General features: G+C 41.1%; 1 protein-coding gene across 1 annotated transcript in view; it reads right to left on the bottom strand.

Annotated features, from left to right (window-relative positions):
- Positions 1 to 8,649: 8,649 nt before the first annotated feature.
- Positions 8,650 to 20,723, bottom strand: part of LOC119977373 (nectin-3-like) — a 254,335-nt gene continuing 242,261 nt past the window's right edge. Inside the window, exon 6 of the mRNA XM_038818199.1 lies at positions 8,650 to 10,557. Within this exon, the coding sequence (XP_038674127.1) occupies positions 9,959 to 10,557 (599 nt within the window). The 3' untranslated portion in view covers positions 8,650 to 9,958. The remainder of the gene's footprint in view (positions 10,558 to 20,723) is intronic.

The following is a 20,723-nucleotide window of genomic DNA, read 5'->3' as shown; positions in this document are numbered from 1 at the left end:
TACTGCAGTTGAGGCTAAAAAAATGTTCCTTACAAGTCTAACATAATTTCTTCATGTTTACTCTATATGTTCCCAGGTTTGTTTTATTAACCTTTCTCTCAACCTGATTTGCCACTGTTGTATTTTATATTTTCCCCGCGTCTTGACTGTGATAGAGAAATTCAAACAGCATTCATTAGATAAGCAAAACTGAACTTTATTCACTAATTAGAACTGCTAGCAGAAATTGGCTGATACTTGGAGTCGGAAGGCAGTCAATTACAAACTGCGGAGTCCGTCCCAAGTCTGCGATAGTACAGAAAAGAAGGCGATTCTTATACATTATAGGATCAAGATAACATGAATACAGCTTGGTCAGGAATTTGATTGAAAGTAAAACATAAGTAATAATCGTTACCATGGCGGCACCTTGCTGACCGCCAGGGGACGTGAGTTTCATATTATTATCTTGTCTTTGTTTTAAGTAAGGGAAGAAGTTGTTTAGGAACAGGAAGAGATAGTTGTTCAGCTTGTTATGTATTACGACTACTTCGGGCTCCAAGCCTTATCTAGACTCTCAGAGTCACCCAGTTCCCAAGACATGCTGACCTCGGCTGTCTCTGTATTCTGGGCCTTAGGTTATATGAAAATCAGTTTAAATTCACTTGTACCAAGAAGACTTGACTAGTTTTCCCATCATGCCATTATTTGCTTCACACAATACCACACTCCCCCCTTTTGTCATATCATGACAACTAGCTAAATAGGTATATTTGATTCGTTTAAAAATGCATTTACACAAGCAGGAAAGCAATCCTATCCCTAATAGCATTAGTAGAAGTAGAATAAAGGCCTTAAAGACCCAGTCAAATAATCCATGACCCAACCATCCTAGCCAACCTGGCGGGTTATAGTCGTGAAATTCACTGCCAATTTCTTGAATTTGAGCAGCCTGTCTCTTAATATGGTCGGCCAGGTTAGTGATATTTTCAGAGCCATCTGGAATCTAAGTACAGCATTCTTGGCCTATGATAGCGCACGTTCCTCCCTGCGAGGCTAACAGATAATCCAAAGCCAGTCGATTTTGTAATGCCACGGTCCGGACAGCCACTAGCTCAGCTGAGACCTCGGCCAGTGCCTGTCTAGTGTCCCTGGCTTCTGTTGCCGTTACGTTTGCCAGATGTTCCAATGCTGAGGCCATGTAGATCAGTTCGTTCATGCCTTGCCCGTTCCGTTTTAGAAATTGTTCTTTTTGCTCGCGAGGGGGAGTGCTTAAGGGTGGATTGGTGACGCTTTTGGGGTATGACATATCCCAAAAAGCAGGATCCTGTCCAATCAATGGGGAGACACGATTTATGCACAGGTTTCTCTGCTTCTGAACTACTTTTAGAATAGCATTTCTATGTTATATTGTCTCTCTGCATTCTTTGCATCAAACCTTCTTACAGCCTTGATTCAAACATGTAAAAAAGAACTGAGTTTCAGAGGTGTGTGACTGGACTTGGCTTTTGACTAACTGTGGGGTCAAAGAGGTCTAAAAAACTGAATTTAATGGGAATCAGGGCGATGGGTGTCTCTCCATTGGTTGGAATCATACCGAGCACAAAGGAAGGTAATTGGGTTTATTGGAAGTCAGTCATTTCAGCCCCAGGCTGCAGTTCTTAAGGATAGTTCTCGGCTCAACCATCTTCATCTGATTCATCAATGACCCTCCCGCCACCATAAGTTCAGAAGTGGGGATGTTCACTGCACAATAATCAGCATAATTCACAACTCCTCGGATACTAAAGCAGTCCTGCAACCAGCAACAAGTCCTGAACAAGATCAAGCTTGTGCTGTTAAGTGGCTAGTAACAGACAAGTGTTACGCTGTGCAAATGTCAGGCAATGATTATCTCCATCAAGGAGGAAATTTAAATATCGCCCTTGATGTTCAATGTCATTACCATTGCCAAGTCCCAACCATCACTGGTGCTTGGCATTGACCAATAACTTAAACTGTGTGAGTCACAAATACTATGGCTACAAAAGCAGTTTGAATATTAGGAATTCTGCTATGAATAACTCATCTCTTGGCTTCCTGTCTGCCACCTAGAAGGTACAAATCAGATATGATGGAATGCTCTCAACTTGCCTGGATGATGAAACAACTCAGGAAGCTTGACATCACTCCAGGAAAGTCAGTCTGTTTGATCAGCAGGCCAAGCACTTCATAACATCCACTCCACCCAGGGCACACTGTGGTTCGAGCATGTACTACCTATAAGATGCATTATAAGCAACTCGCCAAGGCTTCTTCAACAACACTTTCCAAACCCATTGTCTCCACCACCCAGAAGGCCATGAGCAGGATATGCATAGCAACACCATCAACTTCAGGTTTCACTTCAATTCACAAAACAACTCGACTTGGATGTATAGCACTGCCTCTTCATCATCACTGGATCGAAATCCTGGAACCCCCTTACTCAATAGCATTGTCGATGTACCTACACCACATGGACTGGAGCAGTTCAAGGCTGGAGTTCACCGCCTTTTTCCTGAGGGCATTTAGGGATGCACAATAAATATTGGCTTTCCCAGCAATGCCCACATTCGATTAATTCTTTTCCTTTAAAAAATGTTTCTTCATCTGAGGTATTAGAACTGGTAGATGAATTTACCTAAACGCGCTATAATTCTTCAAGCATCTATGTTCATTAATTATCGTCATTTCTGCAAAAGAGTGGGCTTTGGCAGAAATTGCTTCCATCAGATTATTCGGAACTTTCATCTATTGTCTTACTACTTTTTTTAGCCATAATAATTTTTCAGAAGTTTCTCTTTAGTCTCATCACTTATGACATCAGATATGCCATTTTTAGTTCACCCGCGCTTGACTTTTACGGTGAGCAGTGCAGCAAGGACAATCAAATTGAAGAGTCTCTACACAGCAAACCTGGAGGTTCAAAACAATTAAAATCCATCAATTTTAAATTAAATTTTTAGATAGACTGCATTAAGATAGGGAAGCTAAAATGAACAAAAACAGACTTTTAAAATTTGCGTGTTTAAAAATGTGAATTTTATCATCAATTTGGAAACATTTGACATTTAAATAAGCCCAACTTGGATTTTTAGGAACTCTGCAATATGAAATATATGTAAAACTTGTTTGGATATCTCATACAAAGCTAAACATCAGGCTTTGACTCGAGCCAAAAACAAGACACTAGATGATCTCAAAAAAGTTATTCACTGCGTACATAACCACACGCACTGGCTTAGTTCCTCAGCTGGATATAGACGTAATAATGGTAAATACTTTCCAACAACTCAATGCCTGGCAAAACATGTTGTCATGTAGATTAAATCCATAAGAAAACCAATTAAGCACGGGAACGAAAGCTTTTAAAACAAATCTATAAAAGCTGGACCTGCCAAATGAAACTATTGTGGCTATCTTTCACTGGTGGACCTGCAAAGTACCAAGAACAGAAATCAGGCTTCCAAATGAAAAAGAATATTGAGCTGTCTGAGATTAACTTTATGAACAATTTTAATCCATAACTGGCACAATATTGAATGCAAATCTTTGAAAACAATTCCAGATATTTTAAATGAATGCAGAATTTTCCATGACACCATAGCATTTCAGAATTATGGCACTTGCACTGTAAGCTTGTTTTGAGTGGTATTGAAATAAACAGTTGAAAATTTAACAAATTTTAAATTTCCAAAACACCTACCTAAATCATGGAAATTAAACTTATTTCCAAAGGTATATATTTTACCACATTTAGGACAGTGCTTCAGTTTGTTTATAGAAACATTAACTGGAAATTAATCTCTTAATGTACCATCTAAAATGGAAGATTGATATCTTAAAACCTCATCTTTCACTATGAATTCAGAATATAAACAAGCAAGGTTACTGAGGGAAGCGAGGGTTGAAATAGCTGGGGCCTTAACAGACATCTTTGCAGCATCCTTGAGCACGGGTGAGGTCCCGGAGGACTGGAGAATTGCTAATGTTGTCCCTTTGTTTAAGAAGGGTAGCAGGGATAATCCAGGGAATTATAGACCCGTGAGCTTGACGTCAGTGGTAGGCAAACTGTTGGAGAAGATACTGAGGGATAGGATCTATTCACATCTGGAAGAAAATAGACTTATCAGTGATAGGCAGCAGGGTTTTGTGCAGGGAAGGTCATGTCTTACAAACCTAATAGAATTCTTTGAGGAAGTGACAAAGTTAATTGATGAGGGAAGGGCTGTAGATGTCATGTACATGGACTTTAGTAAGGCGTTTGATAAGGTTTCCCATGGCAGGTTGATGGAAAAAGTGAAGTCATATGGGGTTCAGGGTGTACTAGCTAGATGGATAAAGAACTGGCTGGGCAACAGGAGACAGAGAGTAGTGGTGGAAGGGAGTGTCTCAAAATGGAGAAGGTTAACTAGTGGTGTTCCACAGGGATCCGTGCTCGGACCACTGCTGTTTGTGATCTACATAAATGACCTGGAGGAAGGTATAGGTGGTCTGATTAGCAAGTGTGCAGATGATACTAAGATTGGTGGAGTTGCAGATAGCGAGGACTGTCAGAGAATACAACAAAATATAGATAGATTGGAGAGTTGGGCAGAGAAATGACAGATGGAGTTCAATCCAGGCAAATGCGAGGTGATGCATTTTGGAAGATCAAATTCAAGAGCGGACTATATGGTCAATGGAAGGGTCTTGGGGAAAATTGATGTACAGAGAGATCTAGGAGTTCAGGCCCATTGTACCCTGAAGGTGGCAACGCAGGTTGATAGAGTGGTCAAGAAAGCATACAGCATGCTTGCCTTCATCAGACAGGGTATTGAGAACAAGAGTTGGCAGGTCATGTTACAGTTGTATAGGGCTTTGGTTCGGCCACATTTGGAATACTGCGTGCAGTTCTGGTCGCCACATTACCAGAAGGATGTGGATGCTTTTGAGAGGGTGCGGAGGAGGTCCACCAGGATGTTGCCTGGTATGGAGGGTGCTAGCTATGAAGAAAGGTTGAGTAGATTAGGATTGTTTTCGTTGGAAAGACGGAGGTTGAGGGGTGGCCTGATTGAGGTCTACAAAATTACGAGAGGTATGGACAGGGTGGATAGCAACAAGCTTTTCCCAAAAGTGGGGGTGTCAGTTACAAGGGGTCACGATTTCAAGGTGAGAGGGGGAAAGTTTAAGGGAGATGTGCGTGGAAAGTTTTTTACGCAGAGGGTGGTGGGTGCCTGGAACGCTTTACCAGCGGAGGTGGTAGAGGCGGGCACGATAGCATCATTTAAGATGCATCTGGACAGATATATGAATGGGCGGGGAACAGAGGGAAGTAGATCCTTGGAAAATAGGCGACAGGTTTAGATAAAGGATCTGGATCGGCGCAGGCTGGGAGGGCCGAAGGGCCTGTTCCTGTGCTGTAATTTTATTTGTTCTTTGTTCAAATACATACAAAAACAGATTATGAACATATTAGTGAATACGCCACAATGCGCATGATTTTTATATTGATCTATATAAATCACCATCGCATATAATGAATTGTTACCTAAATAAATGACAAACAGAACGTGAAAGGTTCAGTCTGCCTTTTCAATACACGAATGGTTATGAAATGGCTTTTTTGGAAGTAATTTCATTCAATTGAAACTGAAGCGTTTTAGAAGAGCACCAGAACCAATAAATGTTACACTTCTCAGAAATTTTTCAAGCTGTGCAGACTTGACAGGTAGTATGAATGCAACATCAGCTGAGGAGCACAAAATAGTCAAAAAGATAGAATACAGTACAAGACAACTGGTGAAAGCAAGTTGTAAGAATTTAAATCTTGTCAGCTATTAAATTGACATGTAGAACAGAAACATCCCAACAGTCTTTTTCCTGGGGAAATGCAGTACTTTTTTTAAAACTGCAGTTGTATATTTAATAATGGATGCAATAAACACAGAATGCATATTCAAAGGTATTTTTTGTTCATACCTGACGAACAGGGCCACATTTTAAAACTACATTGAAACAGATTGTGTAATTAACAGGCAGAATTGTCCAAATATACATGGATTCACGAGTCTTAGATCTCAGAGCTACTTATTGACATGTGTGGAGCCCTGAAAATACCACATCATAGGCACATATACATGTATTTAAAAATTGTAATGCTTGTACACATTTTCAGGAACTTTTTATTCAATAAAATCTTCAGTACTACCGATATTTTCAAATGATTCTTTCTCCTTTTTCAGTTATTTTAAATATTTGATTTGAATATTGCAAATAAATAAAATTGTGCTACATGTCATGGACATCAGTAAGTTATCAAGTATCATACAGGTGCATAATTTAGAGTCAATCAACATTAAGTTAAACAACTTTAGATTGTGACCTTTCTCCTACATCTTAAACCCTTTTTTTAATATCCCATACATTTATTGTCTCAATGCAATCCCCCCTCCAAACACACATAGGATCATGTCTCATGTTCTGAAGGTTGCTGCACCTTGTTGCAATCTCTCCCAGCTACAGTTTTCTATTACATTTCTCCCTCTCTTTAGCTCTGATGAAGAGCCAAACAGACTCAAAATGTTTACTCTCCCAACAGATGCTGCCAGACCTGCTGAGTTTACATTCTCTGTTGCATAATTTTAGAGTGATAAAGTCTTTGGTTTATTACATGTCACTGCTGATCATGAGTTATCAATATTTCACTTGTGTTCCATGTTTTAGAATTAAAAAATTGTATTATGATTATTACAATCGCAGGGGAAATTAGAAATAGAAAACAAATGCTTGATTCAGTCCAATGCTCAACTATTGTGACTATCATGTCAACAATGAAATTATTTAAGTTATTTATCATTTAAATTAAAGATTTAATTAATAGCAGAACTGGTGTAACGTGTTTCTATTGACCTTATTTAATCCTTTCATTATGTAGTGGTCTTTTTTGACCACAGGACAGTACATGTACACAGTTTACCAGAATGCCAAAATCATATAAGTACTGAGAAGTTACTGCCTGGGAATAATGTTACATTTTATTTAAACAAAGAACAGGAATTGAGAGTCTATTAGGCCGTTAACTTCCTCAGGGTGGAAATCAGCATCAGGTTGGCACTCCATGTCCACTTACCTATGCCAAATTTCATCTATGCCTGTCTTGCCTGACAATTCGACTCATGCCAGGTGGGATCCAGACAGCGTAGCAGTTTCCAAAGCAGTCTAGCACAGTCTGATTCAAGGAGGACGCGCACTTTTTAAAAAAACAGCACTTGCAATTTTAGGAGTGAGGTTTGGACATCGGGGGTGGGGATCCAGTAGGGTGGGAATCAGGTTGGGGTTGAAAGTTAGGCCTCTGGGGTTGAATAGTTCAGGTGAGGGGAAATCCCATGATGGGAGAGGGGAAATGTGGCTTGGGCATTCCGATAGTTACCCAGAGATTAGAAAAACTTTTAATCTTCTAATTTTTTAAAGAGTAATTGGTGGTGCAACATAGACAGAACAATCAGAAGTTAGTGATTTAATTCACATATTCGGATGGTTCACAGCCCAGTGCAATTGCCCAGAAAAAGTTTACTTTTTTGGGCAATTGCTATGACGTTCTGAGAGGGATTGCTCAACACATCATTGGGGTCCCCCCCCATCCAATGCTGGGGAACCTAAGTGTTACAGCCCATTATTTGCTTCTAATTTAATTTTTAAAAATGTGTTTCAGGAAATAACATACACTCAAGATGAATTAGTAATACTAAATGCCTGATAACTGTGATGGGATCATTGAAACTGAAATTTTCTTTCATACTTCAAGAAAGCAATGCCACTGTACAACAAAACACAGTCACAACAGCTGGGCACTTGATGCCCAAAGAACTGAATTAAGTGCATGACCTGTTCATCACCACAGCTCACTCGGTTCAGGTGTTTTCAGTAGAGGAGCAGGTAATCTGGGATGCCAACTACTTCTTCAAATTAGCTGTCACAAGTCACAGTTTAAACAGAGTGAACTGTATCATACTCAGCCCACCTGTTCACCAGTGATTTACATAGATCATGACTGACATCTCAGTCTGGTTGATAAAGAAAAACACACAGAAACCTAAAGAATAGGCTACATCACAAACCAACAAGTTGTGCAAAATAACAAGTCTGGCGATTTACAGATTGCACTCCTTCCATTTTTCCTTATTTAACTATCTCTTACAGATTCAAGATTTTCCCGTTTTCATTGAATATTTCAACAATAATGAAGTTACAATCACGCAATTAAGATGGGGAAATACCAATAGGAATGTGGTGCTGCATTATTTACGTTTGTCTACTTAGAGGGCATTAATGGAAAGGCAATTAATGGAATGGCAATTTCCAGCTAAGAATTTATTTTGCCGAAAACTGCAATTGATGTCAACAGGAGCTGGCTTCATTAATTAAGTTCCCAAGTACCAGATATGAGACTCTTCATAGTTCTTGTGCGGTGAAAAAGACTCAACATTTTCCTTCATTTTGTTGTTCCTATTGAAAATAAAAATGTGCCTTTGTTCAAAAAGGCAAATAGCACATTATATACTGAGGGTACGAGAAACTGTCAGTATTAAATTAAAAGTAGATTTAAGCAAATCTTACAGCATTTTGCAGTGTTGAAATTGATAACTGAATTAAATTAAAATGAGGCAATTTAAGTTTTTTCCAGCAAAATGTATATTTCACAAACAGCATGTCAAATCAACATTGGACTAACTTTATAAAACAGATAAAGTACAAAAAGTACTGTACAGTAAATCTCTTTTCCATTTATATACATCAACACAAAGCTCAGAGCATCAATTAAATCTGCCCTATTTGAGTCTTCACCAGCTTTTTATGTGCACCATATCCACAATCTACTTCACAAGCTGTGCAGTTTCGTATGCACACATGCAGGTGAGAAAACAATCTCAAGTGTGTGTCTATGAACAAGTGATAACCAGCACTTTCGAATTAAAGTGCTTTCCAATGAAAAGGGAAAAGTTTAGAGCTGTATGTAGTTCTTGAAACCACAACGTTTGGCTTTAATTTGAAGAGATAAATATCTCACAATGATAGAGAAAGAAATGTTAATTATCATCTTTAGTCTCAACTTAAGTTTCAGAACACTGTACTGTAGATTCAGGCATCAGTTAACCATGTCATTAATCAAACATAACTATGATTTCAAAAAAACGAATTATATCAAGATCTAAAATACAGCCCACTATGCCTGAAAACTGTACTTGGTTTTTAATCGAGTTAGGATTCAGGCACCAATGCATTTAATGTTGTACTGGCCTAGCAACTGTTTCTCTTCATCCTATGTTTTCCCAGACAGGGAAAGTTAAGGAATGCTCTTCAGTGTGCAGACAAGAAATCAAATCTTTATATTTTTCTGACAAATTGTGATGAAAAACCAAGAGTAAGGGGAGAATGCAAATACTTAAACAAGTGAACAATCTGACGAAAAATATTTTGCAATATTTAAAAAATACCAAAGTAGTTTCTTATTCAGCCCACTCCACGAGTGAAATCTGTTAGGCTCCATACAGACATGTAAAACAAAGTAAGCACTGTTCAGGTTTGTAGGGAACTCTATGGAAGGAATGGATAAAATGTCAGTAGTCTATAGGCAGTAACTGCTTTTTTTAAACCACCAATACCCCACTCAGAAATTGCCCGAGTTGTAAACAGTTGCAGGATCTTTACAGTTAAGTACGGAGACCTTGAAAATTTGGATAATTTTTTTGCATTGCCAGAGCAATTCTTTAGTTCGGATCTCACTTTATGCTGGCTGTAAATCTAGTACAAAACCACATTTCCATTTTCATCACGGAAAGCACAATTTGTTCTTTCTTTGGAAAACAAGGACACACATATGAAAATGTGGGGGAGAAAAAAAACAAGTGATGGAAACCTAAATTTCTCAGCTGAATCGAAATCCCTTCCTTACCTCACGAACATTTATCAATAACCACTAGACATACCACTCCCGGCGAGAAATGATTGAACCATCTAAGTGTGAAACGAGATCATCTTCATTTTCATCATAATAGTCATCATGCAGATACTGAGGTGCATTGGGAATTTTTCGATCTTCATAACAGTCGACGGGTATCTCAACACCTTCAGTGTATCTGTTATTTATATTGTCTTCACTTTGCCATTTACTTTTCTGCACCTCGATGGGATAATCCTGAAATATGTTATTTGGTTCGAACTTCTGTTCACTTTTCTCATAATCAGTGTATGGCTCAATTCGATTTGATTGTAAAACATCCATTTGAGAGTCCTTCTGTATGTCTGCCGCTCCAGTAAACTGCTTTGTATAGTAGTCCCCGCGGAAAGTACGCCGGTGTCTCAAGTAAAACATTATAATGATGATTACCATAAGCATGAGGAAGAGAGTGCCACCAACCACACCTCCAATGATGGTTCCCAAGCTGTCACTCTTCACAGATTCCATGTTTTTTGGAGCAATTGGGAGCCTCTGGGTAAAAGTAGATAAACTTGTGATACCTGCTGTTGAATAAATTGGAGGTGCTGTTGTTGACAGCAGGGTAGTAGTGGGTGGATCTAATTGGAGTGGGATAGGGATGGAGAGAGACAGGAAAGAAATGAATACATATGTACTAAAAGCATCACAAGTTAATAGTTTTCATGCTGAAGCAACTAATTGCTTTATTTTAACAGAAAAATTGAAAAAAACTATGGCTGAAAATGCAACAATGAGGTACAGGCATTCTTAAGTGATACTTTAACTGCAGCACTTGCTATATGCTTGTATGTAGACCTAGCATTCATTTTTTTTTTAAAACACCATTTTTGTTTTTCATTGTTCCAACTACATTTACTTGTGGCCTACTGTATTTGTGCTGGAAAGGCCAATTGAGGTCTGAATAGTTCGTTTCCATACTGTAGACTATTAAACCAGGTATGGACTCCTCGAATTGGGTCGATGAAAGAAACAAAAAAAAACATTCAGCTAAATTTAACTCTTACATTCACAATGCTCAGAAGAGCATGGAATGACACTATCAAATGCCAGCTCTCTCAAACAACGAGCTGGCTAACCGTCATATTCTAAGATGATTCACCATCTGGACTATTAGAACATAGAACATAGAACAGTACAGCACAGAACAGGCCCTTCGGCCCTCAATGTTGTGCCGAGCCATGATCACCCTACTCAAACCCACGTATCCACCCCATACCCGTAACCCAACAACCCCCCCCCTTAACCTTACTTTTATTAGGACACTACGGGCAATTTAGCATGGCCAATCCACCTAACCCGCACATCTTTGGACTGTGGGAGGAAACCGGAGCACCCGGAGGAAACCCACGCACACAGGGGGAGGACGTGCAGACTCCACACAGACAGTGACCCAGCCGGGAATCGAACCTGGGACCCTGGAGCTGTGAAGCATTTATGCTAACCACCATGCTACCCTGCTGCCCCATTGAACGACTGCAAATTATTCTGCACAATCCAAAACAAATCAAATGTCAGAAATAAGATCTTAAAAAAGATAGAAAGATATAAAATCTAAAAGTCTACATTAGGCATATTTTTATATTTTACTTTGTATAGCATTCAAATAGGATTCAATTTTAATTGATTTAGCACTTTTTTTTTGTAAATTTCTGAGGATATAAAGTATCTTCTCCAGACTTCAAAGATCATACACATACCATGTACCCACAATGGGCAGAAAATTTGCACCCAAGACCTTGCTTAATGTTTGGAGGAGGTATCAGTCCAAGTACACTCAACTATTGTTAAACTTTGACTAGTTAGCCTCACATGAGATCAGGACTAATGTTCATGTGGAGGATAAATGACAACATGGACTGGTTATTCCAAATGACCCAGTTGTGTTCTAATTTTATATAATTCTCTATTTTGTGGCCAAGACCACAACAATAGGCATGGAGGAGTATATTTGCCCCACTATTACAACAGGGCAGCACGGTAGCATTGTGGATAGCACAATCGCTTCACAGCTCCAGGGTCCCAGGTTCGATTCCGGCTTGGATCACTGTTGTGTGGAGTCTGCACATCCTCCCAGTGTGTGTGAGGGTTTTCTCCGGGTGCTCCGGTTTCCTCCCACAGTCCAAAGATGTGCAGGTTCGGTGGATTGGCCGTGATAAATTGCCCTTAGTGTCCAAAATTGCCTTTAGTGTTGGGTGGGGTTACTGGGTTATGGGGATAGGGTGGAGATAGGGTTGACTTTGGGTAGGGTGCTCTTTCCAGGAGCCGGTGCAGACTCGATGGGCCGAATGGCCTCCTTCTGCTCTGTAAATTCTATGAAACTACATACACCTGCTGTGTTTCAGCATTCTCATCTCCGAGTCTAAAGATTATGGGTCCAAGTCCCTCTCCAGAGGTTTGAGTTTAAAAGAAACAAGGCTGACATTCCTATTGCAGTACAGGGGCCACCTTTCAGATGAGACGTTAAAAAGCTTTACTTGCCCTCTCAGGTTTGTGGGAAATTTCCTCAACACTATTTTGAAGAGGTGCAGGGAAGCGATTGCCAGAGTACTGGCAAATATTTAACTTTTATTTAAACAGGACTAAAAATAGATTACCTAGTCATCATCACATCGCTGTTTGTAGCAGCTTCCTGGGAGGAAATTAGTTGACATAATTTCTATCTTGTAACAGTGACTACACTTCATTGGCTGTAAAGCACTTTGGGACATCCTGAGGTTGTGAAAGATGCCAGATCAGTGCAAGTCTTACTTTAACGGTGCTTCAATATATCATTCTAAGTTAGTAATACTCCCGCTGCAATTTTCTCCATTTTCCATACTTTATTTTACCTTTGCAAACACAGAATTTCAAAACACACGAGGCCCAAATCTTCCAGTTTCCGAATAGTCTGAAGGATATATGCAGGACCCACTGGAACCCAGACGTAATCACATCCTTAGTACTTACATGGGATGTTAAAACTTCTGATTGCTGTTTTACCCAGCCTGGATTTCTCTGCGGTTGGCTAGAAGCATGTAGACTTGAGCTGTTTTCCCTATACTCACCCTGGTTTTTACATGTATTTCCATAGCAGGTATAAAATTAGTGAAACTATGTAAATCAGCTGTAGTTTCAAAGCACCCCAGATGCCACAGCATTGTTCACCTCCATCTCACTGCTCCATCTGACCAGACAACAATCCGCTGACCACCACCATCACCACACACCCCCGTCACCTCCCTAACTTTTTAAACTTTACTAAAAATGGATGAGCAAATAGCAACTGTTTTTAAGCATTAGAAATAATTTTTGTACCTATTTACTAGCTTTCAAAAAAGGTAAAGGGCACATGATATGATGCCATTTTTCAGCCATAGAACAAGGTACTTAAGACTGCAAAAGAATTCTGGACACTTGCTTAAAAATGTAGGCAATGACAATGACAAAAATAAAATAAGAGTTGATTTTAGCAGGTTCACAATGTCTTCTTTCAATTTCACTGAATTTCATAGAATTTACAGTGCAGAAGGAGGCCATTTGGCACATTGTGCCTGGACCGGCCTTGGAAAGAGCACCTCACTTAAGCCCGTGCCTCCACCCTATCCCCGTAACCCAGTAAGCCCACAAACACCACCTAACCTTTTTGGACACTAAGGGCAATTTAGCATGGCCAATCCACCTAACCTGCACATCTTTGGATTGTGGGAGGAAACCGGAGCACCCGGAGGAAACTCACGCAGACACGGGGAAAATGTGCAGACTCCACACAGACAGTGATCCAAGCAAGGAATTGAACCTGGGACCCTGGAGCTGTGAAGCAACTGTGCCAACCACTGTGCTACAATGCTGCAATGGTATTGTTTATACAATGGAGTGAGCTACATCTACTCCAGCTATGGTACAAAATAATATGTTGGTTTCCAAGACCAATTAGGTCATGTTACATCACCAACCAGAAATCTGTAGTAAATACAAGTTTAATTTTAAGATAGAAAAAGGTTAAGAGATGACATCCTGTTCAGTAAAACATAAGGGCGGCATGGTGACGCAGTGGTTAGCACTGCTGCCTCACAGTGCCAGGGACCGTTTTCTCTCTAGGTAAATTCAGAATGCGTTACAGTGTATGACCGCGTAAGGCTGATGAAGAAGCCTGTGGACTTCCTTGCCTCTCTAGGCCAGATAGTTCGGCAGTTTGCAGTCAGAGACCTGTAAAATTCTCTTTGGATGGCATATCCTGCTACTGTGTTCAGTATTGTATTATTTCTCGAGTTAAGTGTGATATTATTTCAGTGTGATATTACTCCTTGAGTTCAGAGTGTCACTAACAAACCCCGTGCGTCTGCATGATTCCTGTGCAAGTTGCCATTGGACTCCTGGATACAATATAACATTTTATGCATGCTCTTCGACAGACTTCCAGTGTACCAAACATTTGATGTTTGCACCCTTCACTTTCTGGAACAACTAAATCTGCACATGACTCCTCTGCAGCAGAACATAGTGTGCACTTGTTCTTCCACTGCACAGCCTCACCCTCTGAGGAACTAACATATGCTATAATTCCCTCCACGCTGGCTCTTGTATATTTCTGCCCAGTATCTCACTGTTCCCCTTCTGTACCATAGATACATGCAGTGTTGGTATCAGAGCTGGTGGCTGCAACCTTCTCTCGTATGTGGATAGGCCGACGAGGGGGCAAGGCCATATTGGATTTGGTGCTTGGCAACGAACCAGGGCAGGTGTCTCGGTGGAGAGCATTTTGGTGGCAGTGACCACAGCTCCTTGACCTTGACCATAGTCATGGAGAGGGGTAGGAACAGGCAGTATGGGGAAGTATTTAATTGGGGGAGGGGAAATAATACAGGTATTGTCCTATAAGTTGGCCATGTTAATGCTCACCTTTAGGAGTTTTAGAGACAGACTAATGTGACAGTGGGATGGGAACCGATGCAGGAAGTTGGAAGGAAATAAAACGGGGACAGAAACAAAAGGCAGGAAGGGGGAAAGTGTAAGGCAGAGAATCCAGAGTCAAAAATCAAAAAGGGCCACTACAGGGTACAGTGACTGAGGAGAGTTCCATGAATAGGCCCAGTAATAATAAAAAGAATAAAACAAGTAGTAAAAACATAAATGGAAAGCGAAGCAACAGGTTGTTACATGAAGATATGGGTTCAACGATAAGGAAAATTAGGAGAAACATTAAAAGGAAAAATTACTTCAGAGAGGTTACTAATAGAGGTGTTAAGATTCAAAACGGAGGTACAAAAGTTAACATAAGGGTACTTTACCTGAATGCTCGTAGTATTCAGAATAATGTAAATGAGTTGATGATGCAAATCATCGTGAATGACTATGATTTAGTGGCCATACTGAAACATGTTTAAAGGATGGTCACGGCTGGGAGTTAAATGTCCAAGGGTATCAAACTATTCGGAAGGACAGAGTGAATGGTAAGGGAGGTGATGTAGCTCTGTTATTTAAGGATGACATGCGGGCAGTAGTGAGAGATGACAACGGTGCTATGGAGGATAAGGTTGAATCCATTTGGGTGGAAATCAGGAATAGTGAGGCGAAAAAGTCACTGATAGGAGTAGTCTATGGGCCACCAAATAACATTACGGTGGGGCGGGCAATAAACAAAGAAATAACTGATGCATGTAGAAATGCTGCAGCAGTTAACGTGAAGGGTTTTAATCTACATGTCGATTGGCTAAACCAAGTCGGTCAAGGCAGCCTTGAGGAGGAGTTTATAGAATGTATCCGCGATAGTTTCCTTGAACAATATGTAATGGAACCTATAGGGGAACATGCGATCCTAGAACTTAGAACAGTACAGCACAGAACAGGCCCTTCGGCCCTCGATGTTGTGCCGAGCCATGATCACCCTACTCAAACCCACGTATCCACCCTATACCCGTAACCCAACAACTCCCAAACCCCTTAACCTTACTTTTTAGGACACTACGGGCAATTTAGCATGGCCAATCCACCTAACCCGCACATCTTTGGACTTGTGCAATGAGACAGGATTGATTAATGATCTCATAGTTAGGATCTTCTCAGAAGGAGCGATCACAATATGGTGGAATTTAAAATACAGATGAGGGTGAGGCGGTAAAATCAAATACTAGTGATTTGTACCTAAACAAAGGAGATTACAATGGGATGAGAGACGAGCTGGCTAAGTTAGACTGGGAGCAAAGATTTTATGGTGAAACAGTTGAGGAACAGTGGAGAACCTTCCAAGCGATTTTTCACAGTAGAAAGAGGGAAAATCGATCGTGGATATCTAAGGAAATAAGGGAGAGTATCAAATTGAAGAAAAAAGCATACAAAGTGGCAAAGATTAGTGGGAGACGAGAGGACTGGGAAATCTTTAGGGGGCAACAGAAAGCTACTAAAAAAGCTATAAAGAAGAGTAAGATAGATTACAAGAGTAAACTTGCTCAGAATATAAACACAGATAGTAAAAATTTCTACAGATATATAAAACAAAAAAAGGTAAATATTGGTCCTTTGGAGGATGAAAAGGGAGATTTAATAATGGAACTGAGGAAATGACTGAGGAATTAAACAGTTTTTTTGGGTCGGTCTTCACAATGGAAGACACAAATAACATGCCAGTGACTGATGGAAATGAGGCTATGACAGGTGAGGACCTTGAAACGATTGTTATCACTAAGGACGTAGTGATGGGCAAGCTAATGGAGCTAAAGGTCTCCTGGCCCTGATTAAATGCATCCCAGGGTACTAAAAGAGATAGCGAGGGAAATTGCAAATGCACTAGTGATAATTTACCAAAACTCACTAGACTCTGGGGTGGCCACAGCGGATTGGAAATTAGCAAACGTGGCACCACTGTTTAAAAAAGGAGATAGGCAGAAAGCGAGTAATTATAGGCCAGTTAACTTAACTTCAGTAGTAGGGCAGATGTTGGAATCTATCATCAAGGAAGAAATAACGAGGCATCTGGATGGAAATTGTCCCATTGGCAGACGCAGCATGGGTTCATAAAGGAGGTCGTGCCTAACTAATTTAGTGGAATTTTTTGAGGACGTTACCAGTGCAGTAGACAACGGGGAGCCAATGGATCTGGTATATCTGGATTTCCAGAAAGCTTTTGACAAGGTGCCACTTAATTAATGGAAAGCAAAAAGTAGGGATTAATGGGTGCTTTTCTGGTTGGCAATCAATAGCTAATGGTGTCCCTCAGGGATCAGTGTTGGGTCCACAATTGTTCACAATTAACATAGATGATTTGGAGTTGAGGACCAAGTGCAATGAGTCCAAGTTTAGAGATGACACCAAGATGAGTGGTAAAGCAAAAAGTGCAGAGGATAATGGAAGTCTGCAGAAGGATTTGGATAGTTTAAGTGAATGGGTTAGGGTCTGGTAGGTGGAATACAATGTTGACAAATGTGAGGTTATCCATTTTGGTAGCAATAACAGCAAAAGGGATTATTATTTAAATGATAAAATATTAAAACATGATGCTGTGCAGAGAGACCTGGGTGTGCTAGTGCATGAGTCGCAAAAAGTTGGTTTACAGGTGCAACAGGTGATTAAGAAGGCATATGGAATTTTGTCCTTCATTGCTAGAGGGATGGAGTTTAAGACTAGGGAGGTTATTCTGCAATTGTGTAAGGTGTCAGTGAGGCCACACCTGGAGTATTGTGTTCAGTTTTGGTCTCCTTACCTGAGAAAGGACATATTGGCGCTGGAGGGTGTGCAGAGGAGATTCACGAGGTTAATCCCAGAGCTGAATGGGTTGGATTACGAGGAGAGGTTGAGTAGACTGGGACTGTACTCGTTGGAATTTGGAAGAATATGGGGGTGGATCTTATAGAAACATATAAAATTAAGAAGGGAATAGATCGGATAGCTGTGGGGAGGTTGTTTCCACTGGCGGTGAAAGCAGAACGAGGGGGCATAGCCACCCTAGATTTAGGACTGAGTTTAGGAGGAACTTCTTCACCCAAAAGGTTGTGAATCTATGGAATTCCCTGCCCAATGAAGCAGTTGAGGCTCCTTCATTAAATGTTTTCAAAATAAAGATATAGTTTTTTGAAAAATAAAGGGTTATGGTGTTCAGGCGGCAAAATGGAGCTGTCTCCACAAAAAATCAGCCATGATCTCAATGAATGGCGGAGCAGGCTCGAAGGGCCAGGTGGCTTCCTCCTGCTCCTAGTTCTTATGTTGTTATAAATAAAAGCAGCCAAGGTAGGTGCAAAATGTTACAGTGAGATGGGAAGTCACAATTCTAAAAATAGAGCTAGCTTTTGATTTGTGGACAAGAAACTGGAAAGGATAACTGGTCAAAGGTAAGAGAAGGATGATCCAATGCAATAGCTCATCCATTTGGATCATTAATTTTATTGTTATAGAATATTTCACTGTGTTTTATATCCTGTTTGTAAAAACTTCACTACTTCAGCATGTCATAGCAGATAAAATAACCACTCCAGTCCAGCAGGGTAGCATGGTGGTTAGCATAAATGCTTCACAGCTCCAGGGTCCCAGGTTCGATTCCCGGCTGGGTCACTGTCTGTGTGGAGTCTGCATGTCCTCCCCCTGTGTGCGTGGGTTTCCTCCGGGTGCTCCGGTTTCCTCCCACAGTCCAAAGATGTGCGGGTTAGGTGGATTGGCCATGCTAAATTGCCCGTAGTGTCCTAATAAAAGTAAGGTTAAGGGGGGGTTGTTGGGTTACGGGTATAGGGTGGATACGTGGGTTTGAGTAGGGTGATCATGGCTCGGCACAACATTGAGGGCCGAAGGGCCTGTTCTGTGCTGTACTGTTCTATGTTCTAAATATGTTGTCTGGATCTCAATATTGCTTGTAACTTCTGAGCAGCAAGCTTGTTGCACTCCAGGATTCCTTCAAGATTTACACATGGTTGTGCATGCACGCATTTTAAAGGGAATGTTTATTGTGCAAGACTGGTTTGTTCCCTGTGTGGCATATTCCCAATTGCTGTGCAGTTGTCCCCCTGCATACCTTTTGAGGCATGCCTTAAAACCTGCTGTCATGGTCTCCTCAAAAAAAGCCCTTGAAACTACCACACCAACTCCAACCTCACTTGGCTCTCCAAAGTTGTTGCATCGTCATCTCCCAAATCTATGCCTATCTTTCCCAGAGCTTTGTGGGCTGGACTTTCACATTGGGAGTGGGAAACAAAAGTTGGGACCATTTCCAGATCTTGAGCCTGTCCAGAAGGAAACCGAAACGTTTCATACAAAGATGGATTTGGCAGCCAAAGAGGTGTGAAAGAGGCAGATCAACAAAGCGATTTAAACTTGTCATGGCAGCCATTATTCTGGCTATAGTTTGAGTGGATCTTTCACTTTTATATGCCTCAGGATTGCCAGAAGTTTCGGGCTGGGCATCCCTCATTTTTTGTTTGTAAACTGGGAGGCTCTGCTAGAAGCTGAGGGAGCTGACGGGAGGGTGGCAAGAGGAGGCCACCTGCACAGACCAAACCAACTTGGTAGAAATTGCTGCAATGTCAGTGGCAGAAGTAACGTGAAAATAACTTGAACCAGTGCAGGAAAAGATTCAATTACTGCACATACTCTGGCAACGTGAATACTACTCCCAATACTCAGGACAGGCCCACCCAGGGCACATACTGACCCGTCAGAGTGGCTCTGAGCCATAGTGCTGCTGAGTACCAGCCAGCATTGAAATGTGTATGTATGAAACAGATGCCATTGGGCTAGAGGATGGCAGTGCCTTATCATTCTATCCTTTGTCCTTGCATCCTTGCAGCAGAAAAGGGCACATGACTCCTGAAAGAGGCCCTGACAGGTGGAGGAGTATCCTACTTGCAGATCATCATGTTGGATTGGATTGGATTTGTTTATTGTCACGTGTACCGAGGTACAGTGAAAAGTATTTTTCTGCAAGCAGCTCAACAGATCATTCAGTACATGGGAAGAAAAGGGAATTAAACAGAATTCAGGAAAATACATGAGAATACATAATAGGGCAACACAATATATACAATGTACTACATAAGCATTGGCATCGGATGAAGCAGACAGGGTGTAGTGTTAATGAGGACAGTCCATAAAAGGGTCATTTAGGAGTCTGGTGACAGTGGGGAAGAAGCTGTTTTTGAGTCTGTTCGTCCGTGTTCTCAGACTTCTGAATCTCCTGCCCGATGGAAGAAGTTGGAAAAGTGATTAAGCCGGGTGGGAGGGATCCTTGATTATGCTGCCTGCTTTCCCCCGGCAGCGGGAGGTGTAGATGGAATCAATGGATGGGAGGCAGGTTCGTGTGATGGACTGGGCGGTATTCACGACTCTCTGAAGTTCCTTGCGGTCCCGGGCCGAGCAGTTGCCATACCAGGCTGTGATGCAGCCCGATAGGATGCTCTCTATAGTGCATCTGTAAAAGTTGGTAAGGGTTAATGTGGACATGCCGAATTTCCTTAGTTTCCTGAGGAAGTAAAGGCGCTGTTGTGCTTTCTTGGTGATAGCGTCGACATGAGTGGGCCAGGATAGATTTTTGGTGATGTGCACCCCATGGAATTTGAAACTGCTCACCATCTCTACCTCGGCTCCGTTGATGCTGACAGGGGTGTGTACAGTACTTTGCTTCCTGAAGTCGATGACCAGCTCTTTAGTTTTGCTGGCATTAAGGGAGAGATTGTTGTCGCTGTACCACTCCACTAGGTTCTCTATCTCCCTCCTGTATTCGGACTCGTCGTTATTCGAGATCTGGCCCACTATGGTCGTATCGTCAGCAAACTTGTAGATGCAGTTG

The sequence above is a fragment of the Scyliorhinus canicula genome, chromosome 14 (assembly GCF_902713615.1).
Source record: "Scyliorhinus canicula chromosome 14, sScyCan1.1, whole genome shotgun sequence".
Lineage (NCBI taxonomy): Eukaryota > Metazoa > Chordata > Chondrichthyes > Carcharhiniformes > Scyliorhinidae > Scyliorhinus > Scyliorhinus canicula.
The sequence above is the reverse complement of the archived record's forward strand: the minus strand, read 5'-3'. Positions and strand labels throughout refer to the sequence as shown.